At 55.3% G+C, this 8310-nt stretch overlaps 2 protein-coding genes across 2 annotated transcripts in view; one reads left to right on the top strand and one right to left on the bottom strand.

The window, feature by feature from the left end:
- The window catches only part of C1QTNF5 (C1q and tumor necrosis factor related protein 5), a 2216-nt gene extending 1149 nt beyond the window's left edge, over positions 1–1067 (top strand). Inside the window, exon 3 of the mRNA XM_011927048.1 lies at positions 161–1067. Coding sequence (XP_011782438.1) covers positions 161–678 — 518 coding nt within the window. The 3' untranslated portion in view covers positions 679–1067. The remainder of the gene's footprint in view (positions 1–160) is intronic.
- Positions 1068–2695: 1628 nt separating this feature from the next.
- Positions 2696–5498, bottom strand: RNF26 (ring finger protein 26). The gene is made up of 2 exons (XM_011926948.1): positions 5207–5498; positions 2696–5117 (listed from the first exon to the last, which is right to left on the bottom strand). Exon 2 carries the CDS (start codon positions 4886–4888, stop codon positions 3587–3589), a length of 1302 nt encoding a protein of 433 aa, XP_011782338.1. The 5' UTR covers positions 4889–5117; positions 5207–5498; the 3' UTR covers positions 2696–3586.
- Between the last annotated feature and the right edge of the window lie 2812 nt (positions 5499–8310).

The following is an 8310-nucleotide window of genomic DNA, read 5'->3' as shown; positions in this document are numbered from 1 at the left end:
TCTGCCCTGCGGGAATGGGTGGAGGAGGTACCCGTGCGGGCGGAGGCGCTGGCCGAAGCTCAGGCAGGGGCGGGGAGGGGTACGGTGACCTTAGAATCGCCGTCCCGTTTCGGGCTGACCCGGCCGCTACGCTCAACCTGCCGCCCCGCTTACCCCGCAGGACTGCCGGGACCTCGAGGAGAGCCCGGGCCGCGAGGAGAGGCGGGACCCGCGGGGCCCACCGGGCCTGCAGGGGAGTGCTCGGTGCCTCCGCGATCCGCCTTCAGCGCCAAGCGCTCCGAGAGCCGGGTGCCTCCGCCGTCTGACGCTCCCCTGCCCTTCGACCGCGTGCTGGTGAACGAGCAGGGACATTACGACGCCGTCACCGGCAAGTTCACCTGCCAGGTGCCTGGGGTCTACTACTTCGCTGTCCATGCCACCGTCTACCGGGCCAGCCTGCAGTTTGATCTGGTGAAGAACGGCGAATCCATTGCCTCTTTCTTCCAGTTTTTCGGGGGTTGGCCCAAGCCAGCCTCGCTCTCGGGAGGCGCCATGGTGAGGCTGGAGCCCGAGGACCAAGTGTGGGTGCAGGTGGGTGTGGGTGACTACATTGGCATCTATGCCAGCATCAAGACAGACAGCACCTTCTCCGGATTTCTGGTGTACTCTGACTGGCACAGCTCCCCAGTCTTCGCTTAATGCCCACTGCAAAGTGAGCTCACGCTCTCACTCCTAGGAGGAGGGTGTGATGCTGACAACCAGGTCATCCAGGAGGGCTGGCCCCCCTGGAATATTGTGAATGACTAGGGAGGTGGGGTAGGGGCCTCTCCGTCCTGCCGCTGGCAAGGAATGGGGACAGTGGCTGTCTGCAATCAGGTATGGCAGCATGGGGCAGTGACTGGATTTCTGCCCAAGACCAGAGGAGCGTGCTGTGCTGGCAAGTGTGAGTCTCCCAGTTGCTCTGGCCCAGGAGCCCATGGTGGGGTGCTCTCTTCCTGGTCCTCTGCTTCTCTGGATCCTCCTCACCCCCTCCTGCGCATGGGGCCGGCCCTTTACTCAGAGATCACTCAATAAATCTAAGAACACTCCTACTGGCTCCAGCCTTTCTTCTTTAGCGGTGGGGGTTCTGTTTCTGGGATCATGGTGTGGAGGGGGTGCTCAGGCAGAAGGGAGGGTTCTTGGATGAAATAGCGATATGGGACAGATATACAGGAAGCCGGCCCAGGGGAATGAGAGGCTGCTCCACAGAGCTGCCACCTAGGTTGTGAATAGGAGTGTCTGACAGCGGGATGCCCTCCTGGTGTAGGGCTCCAGCCACCCTTAAAAAAGGGGGTACCTTTTTCTAATTCAAAGATGCCAACTAAACCACGTAGGGGCTGCCTGCACCACACATATCCCTGCCCTGATCCAACAAAAAAGAGCCGAGGACTTTCGTCTATGACTGCCCTGGCTGCTTGCCTGGTACCCAGATGACTGGAAAGCTATTGCTCTGTAACCCGAGTGCAGTCCCTGGGCGTCTAGAGATAAGTAGTTTCTGAGATGACCACAAGGGGGTGCCCTGGACCCAGAATGCCGCAGGGATCCTGGGTAGCTTGAGCTCCTGACCATGGGTGGTGAGGGGGAGGAGGGGTATTGAGGTCGGCCAAAGGAATTCCAGATGCAGATGGAAGAAAAGGGGAGTCCTTTACTCCCAACTCAGGAAGTTTATCTTCTATCATAAAATGTTTATCCCCACATTAAACAGAGACTGGAAGGAGCCGGGCCTCCCCTTGCTCAGCTCCCTGTCCTGGATTGAGGGAAGGAAAGAGCAAGTGCCAAGCCCTCCCTAGGCCTCCCAGTTCTGAGGTGGAGATGAGGAGCCCTCCCCCACTGCTCTGGGCATAGCCTGGGTGGGCCGAGCCACTGTGTCTGAGGCCAGCCACAAAGCCCCTCAAGGCTCCCCCACCTGGGGGGCCCACCTCCAACCCCACGACTAACAAACCAGGACTGCCCAGCCCCATCTGCGCAGCCTTAACCCAAGGAAGGGGGGGCCTCTCCTCAGAGTTCTTCCTGAGCTACCGGCGCCCCCTTCCTGAAGGCAGTCCCAGGCACTGTGGTCCCAGACAGAACATACAATTATGGGGGAGTGCCCCTGCTCTTCTGCTGGTCATGTGAGGGCAGATATGGCCAATGGGGACTGAGCCCCAAATGTGAGCTAGAGACAGGCCTCAGGCAGCCTCCATCAGGAGGTCCCACAGCCACACTCCAACCCAGCTCTGCACCAGACCCCATGCTAAGACACACAGGGACACATACCAGCTCCTCCTGGGATCCGAGGGTAAGACTGGACTCCAGGCAGCAGGAACCCCATGCTCCCTCCCAGGAAGACGGGCCGGGGGGAGGAGCTGGGAAGGCTGACTCAAGGGGTGAGATGGTTCACATTCCTCTCTACAAGGGCTTAATTTGGGCAAAAATAGAAAAAATACAGACGGCTTTTCGAAAGCCACGTGTGTGAAGGGACAAATCAGAAGGGATGACAGCTCACAGAGCCACGCCTGGCATGCACTCTCCCCATGACACAGTCTTCCCAGCCTATCTTAGCTCCTTCCCTGTCTCCGCCGCTAAAGCCCAGGTACTCCCACAGCCCACACTTCTGACTCCGGCAGGGCTGAAGGACGCTGATGCAGGGTCTGTTGCCTTGACCAACTGCTCCCTTGCAGGGATGCACAAGAGACTGTCAGCGCTGTCAAGATAACTTTATTCATAGGAAACTGGGCCAGAGACCCCTCAGGAAGCTGCAAGCCCCTGGGCCCTGACCCCTTCTGTATTTGGACCCTAGTGAAATGTGCACAGTCGGCCCTCTCCAAGGCCGGGGAGAGACAGAGAGGAATGCCATTTTTCTGTGTGATGTGGGAGTGAAAGGGGAATGAGCAGAAATCTGGTTATCCCTCCTGAGACTTGCAGTGAGCTGGGGTGCCCGAGAGCACGTGGTCCCAAAGTCAGGTGCAGATGCATCCCCCATCCCAGGGGTAAACTCCTGAGCCCAGCTTTTGGATCAGGTTGGGAGGGAGCCTCATCAGACGATGACAGGCAGAGGTGGCTCTGAGGGTACCTGAGAGATACTAACCCCAAAGCCTACCAGCGCACAGGGGCTCTGGCTGAACACAAAGGTTCAAGATCATCCGAAGGCCCCTGAGTTGCCAAAACACCCAAATAACACTGGTATGCTGTAGCCACAAAAGCTGGGGAGGAAATGTGAAGGAGGCAGGAAAAGGACCTACAGATCTCCAACAGAAAAACCAGAAGCAGAGATCTCGGCAGCTGGGTGGGCCCTGGGCAAGCTGGAGGACAGCCCACAGCAAACAGTCTCAGGGCCCTTGCATAGTGACATACTCACCACCCTCAGCATCGAAGGGACCCACTGGGTAAGGAGAAGCTATGTTATCCTGCCCCCACCCAGATCATAGTCTTCCATCTCAATGTCCTGGATGTATGGCTTGGAGGCTTGGCAGGACAGCCACAGGGGTAGGAGGGATTCAGACCAGGACCCGGAGATGAGGTGTTAATGCTGTCCTAGCGTGAGTGCCTGCGTGGAGCGTGGAGGGGTGGGCAGGTAGGGAAGGAGGCTTCAGAGGTAGACATTGAGGGTCTGCAGGATGCCCCGGCGACACAGCGGGCAGTTGCGGTGGTAGACAGGGTGGCGCATCAAGATTTCAGTGCAGGCCTGGCACAGGCACAGATGCCTGCAGGGCAGGAGCAACACCGTCTTGCTCTGGTCCTGGCAGATGACACACTTCTTCCGCTCCTCTTGCTCCTTCAGCAACTTCCACGGGTCTTGCCCGCCTGGAGGCTCCTCCTCGTTGAGCCTCTCTCGGCCCCTGGCAGGTGTCGCTCTGATGGTCCTGGCCTCCTCCTCTTCCGCCTCTGATCTGCGCCCCGCTTCAGGAAAAGTGTCCTGTCTCCGGGTCCTAACTGAGAACACCCTCATAGGGTCACCTTGGGGGGCTCCAGGTGCCCCTCCCCGGTTCGGCCAACTCGCCAGCTGCAGGCTGCGGCTCCAGACTCGGCGCCAGGCCTCTGAGCCCAGTGCTAGGCGAGAGAGCCGCATGACATCCTCTCGAAGACGGTGGTAGGATGGCCGGGCGTGGAGCTGGTTGAGTGCCTGGGTAGCCAGTCTCAGGGTCAAGTCCGGATGCAACACTGTCACCGTCACTGCCAGCACGCAAGCTAGCAACACCAGGCCAGTGAGATTGACAAGCACAAAGCTGGCCAGGAGGCGGGCAGCTGAGGCCAGCAGCTCCAGGGCTAGTTGGCAGGGTGTCCAAAGGAGGATGGCCATGGCCACAGCACTGCTGGAAATGTGGGCTAGGAAGGCAGCCACTACGTCCGCCATCCTCCACAGAGGCCTGGTCACTGTATCCCACAGGGCCAGCACCAGGGAAAAGAGGTTCTGAGTGCCGATGAGGCAGATGTTGACAAGGCTGTTGATCACATAAGCCACCAGGCTCATGGCAATGGCACAGATGTCACAGACCTGGCGCAGCAAAGCATGGCCATTGGAGACCACACTGACGACGCCCCGGTGCAGTATGTCCCTGCTCCGCAGTGCCCCGTGAGAGGCCAGGTGCCCCAGGAGCTTTAGGCTCTCCAGGCCAGAGCAGCAGCTATAGAGCAGGGTACACAAGGCCTGCAAGCCCCCACATGTGAACCGGACCACGGCTTCGATCAAGGCCAGCAATGAAAGCAGGACTCCGCGGCCCAAGTGCAGAAGACTAGTCAGTACCGTGTGCGGCAGGTTGTAGACGAAGGCCAGGAGCCAGGCCAGGGAAGCCAGGAGGGAGGACACCAGCAGGAAGTTGAGGTCCAACATCAAGGTCAGCACGTCCAGCACCAGGCCCACCCCATTCACTACCAGGTACACTGCCTCCATGATAGGGCTATGGAGGTTAGTCCAAAAGAAAGTCTGGCTCCTCGGTTGTGGGGTTGTCAAGATTGTCAATATTTTAGGGAGTCTGGGATTAATATGGAAGGAAAAGGAGCAGTCTCCAACACAGCGGGTACCAAGAATCTGAGGAAGAAGTGGGTAAGAGGGAAGAGGAGTCTTGGTAGAGGGAAAGGGGGCTAGGTGCCAGTCCAAGAGTCCAGGTTTTGAAGATGGGCTGTTTGGGAGGGAAGAGCCCAAACATCTCCAAAGCGAAGGCGAGCCCAGGCCGTAGGAGCGACCTCAGCTTTGGATGCCTGATGTGGCGAACCACGGCCGGGCAATGGGTCAGACCGGGAGGAGACGGGGAACGGATGGAATGGGATCGGACTGGATCGGATCGGGTCCGGTCGGGTCGGGTCGGGCCGGGGCCGGGTGGGGTCGACGCAAGCTGGGCGCGGGCTCGCAGTCCAGCTACGCAGGTGCCCCTGTCCCCGCCCGGCCCCCGTCCTCCCGTTAGCGGCGCTTTGCACCCAAAAGGGGAGTGGGAGAGGCAACCAGCTTCAGCAAACCCCAAGCGCAGACCCTACTCCGCTGGGCGCCGCCATCTTGTGTGCAAACGGGTGGAGCCAGAGGGGTGACGAGGAGGGAGGGACGACAAACTCCAGCCAATCGGTGAGGGCCAACCACAACAACGTCAATCACTCATTGGTCCGTTTGAATGGCGCCCGAACGTATTTACTTTCCAAAGGGAAGGACCGGCGACAGATTAAATCCCCTCCCCCTTGAGGCAGGGATTGGCTCGTTGACGGGCAGCGTCCGGATACGTTCTCCTAGCCCCGCCCTCTAAAAGAGCAAGGCCTTGGACTCCCCTTAATTTGGGAACTGTTCTTTCTCCCGGCCTCTGAACGCGAGCTGTTTTTTTTGGCTTGGGTCCGAGGTCACTGCCTCTGGGCTGGGCTTTGGAATAGCACCTCCTTCGCAGCCTGTTCAGCTCCGTCTCCTCATTCTCTTCTATTTATTCATCTATTCTATCATTTGTTGAGCTCCTACAGTGCATTGAGGATACAAAAATTTTAAGACAGTGCCAGAGGTTCACAAGGGAAAGCGGATTATTACAGGGGGATTCCCAAACTGCTACACTAAACTTTCCGCACCAGGTTTTTCAACATCTCGGAAGATTACTTCATTGTCATTGAGAAAATGTGGCTGCAGATTTAGAAACAGCTCAGCTTCCTCTCCTGGGCCTTCCTACCCTAGAGTGCAGTGGCGCGATCTCAGCTCACTGCAACCTCTGCCTCCTGGGTTCAAGCGATTCTCTCCTGCTTCAGCCTCCAGGGTAGTACAGGCGCCCACCACCTCACCCGGTTAATTTTTGTATTTTTAGTAGAGACGGGGTTTCACCATGTTGGCCAGGCTGGCCTCCAGCTCCTGAACCTCGTGATCCACGCGCCTCGGCCTCCCGAAGTGCTGAGATTACAGGCGTGAGCCACCAAGCCTGGCCCTGCCCTTTTCTTTAATACTCAAACAATAGTCCAAATATATTTGAAACACCATCCCAAATATATTGGGAATCCTGGGGTTTTCTACTAACTCCAAGGATACTTAGAGGACTCCTAGCGGACTTACCTTTCCCCTGGTTACCTTTGCTGAATTTCCTACTTGCGTTGAATTCTCCATCTCCACTCCTGGGCTCCTCAAATTGTCCATCCCCCTTCACTCTGCCCTGAATACTGCCTCAGAGTCCTTCATTCTCCTGAGCATCACTGATAAGAAGCTGAGGTGTGCAGCAGACCTTTACTGAGGCCATGGGGTCGTGGTAGGGGCTACGCTATAGTGCAGAGGAAGGACTGCAGTTGCTGAAACTCCTCTGGCTTCTTCCTACCCTTTCTCTCTCGCTGCTCTCAGGCCCTGTCCAGGTTATGGTTTGTTGTGTTGTGATGTGTTGCTGATGTTTTTATTTTCCCACTTGCATCCTCCTGCCAGTGTCAAATCTTGGAGAATGTGCCCACCTCCCTTTCAAGATACTTGATCCCATCACCCGTACCATCTCCTCTTCAGGGATCTTACTTGTCCAGTGAACACTATGTTGTTATTAATCCATCCTCCTGCAGCACTTGACACCACTGACCACTTCCTGCACCCTTGGCCTCAGAGGCATTACCCTTTCCTATATTCTTTCTGTTTCCATCATAGCCTCCTCTCCTGTATACACAATGATTTCTAAATTTGTGTCTTCAGCCTGAACCTGTCCTGCAAAGTTCAGGCTCCAGCTGCTTCCTGGACATGAAGAGTTCCTCGGTATTCCACTGGTGCTTCCTATTCAATATGTCCAAAGTCAAACTTGGCAAACGTGCTGTGCCTGCACTATGTGCAATTCACTGGCCAGTTTTCCACACAAAGAAGCATGTAAAGGCCTTCTCAGAGTTGGCAGGATCCTCTAAGAGAGTATTTCCATTTGTTTAGGACCAAGACCTCCCCTTTGAGTGATCTGAGACTCACTAATGCAAAGCCATCTTTAATGAGCCACAACCCTTGACTCCCAGGAAACTTAGCAGGTAATCCTGCTTTGGGCAGGGACAAAGACTCCAACTGGCTTTAGGGAGGAAGTTGAAATTGTTCGACAATGTTAGTCCCAGGGATTGAGAAGAAAATAAGCCAGATATTGAGAAAGCTGAACACCTTGAAGCTCTATCCTTGCAGTATTTTCTAATGGAAGATGCGGTGTAAAGCCCTCTGGAAGCCTGCTCTGGTGGCAGTTGATTTCTGCTGTTGTGCTAACTTCAGGGGTTTTTTTGTTTTGTTTTGTTTTGCTCAGTGTAAGATTCTAGCTGGGACAATAGAAGGGATTTTCAGAGACTATGAGGATTGAGGATTAAGAGATTGGAAAAACCAGAAAAGAATGTCTAATTCAGGGCTTTTGTTTTGTGCTATTGTGTGTATTATGGCCCTCCCCATCGTCTCCTCATCAATCATTCAGTAAAATCTATATTATTGCCATGGTTTTAGGTTGGTCTTTTATATTTTCTTTTTTAATTATGCAAATCATTTACAGAGTCCCAAAGTCAAAACTTTATAAAAAGATACAGTCAGAGAAGGTTTGCTTTCATCCTTGTACTCTCTACCCTGTTCCCTCCCAGTGCCACCCAAGTTTCAGAGGACCCCAAGTATTACAAACATAGCCAAAAAATGTCTCCATAAAGGAGCACCTGGGGTCCTCTGTCAGTCAGGATCCAGTGCTCGTTACTGGTATGGAAAAGCCTATAACCCCAAACATCAGCTCTGCAAACAACACGGTTCAGGCCCGAAGAAGCTCTTCATCTCCTCTGCACATTTTTTTTTTTTTTTTTTGAGACAGAGTCTTGCTCTGTCACCCAGGCTGGAGTGCAGTGGCATGGGCTCAGCTTACTGCAACCTCCACCTCCCAGGCT

The sequence above is a fragment of the Colobus angolensis genome, unplaced genomic scaffold (genome assembly GCF_000951035.1).
Source record: "Colobus angolensis palliatus isolate OR3802 unplaced genomic scaffold, Cang.pa_1.0 Scaffold7, whole genome shotgun sequence".
In the NCBI taxonomy this organism is placed as follows: Eukaryota; Metazoa; Chordata; class Mammalia; order Primates; family Cercopithecidae; genus Colobus; species Colobus angolensis.
Note: the sequence above shows the minus strand (reverse complement) of the source record. Positions and strands in the feature narration are given on the sequence as shown.

Coding starts and splice junctions, on each gene's coding strand:
- RNF26 (XM_011926948.1), bottom strand. CDS start 4,888: ATGGAGGCAGTGTACCTGGTAGTGAATGGGGTGGGCCTGGTGCTGGAC.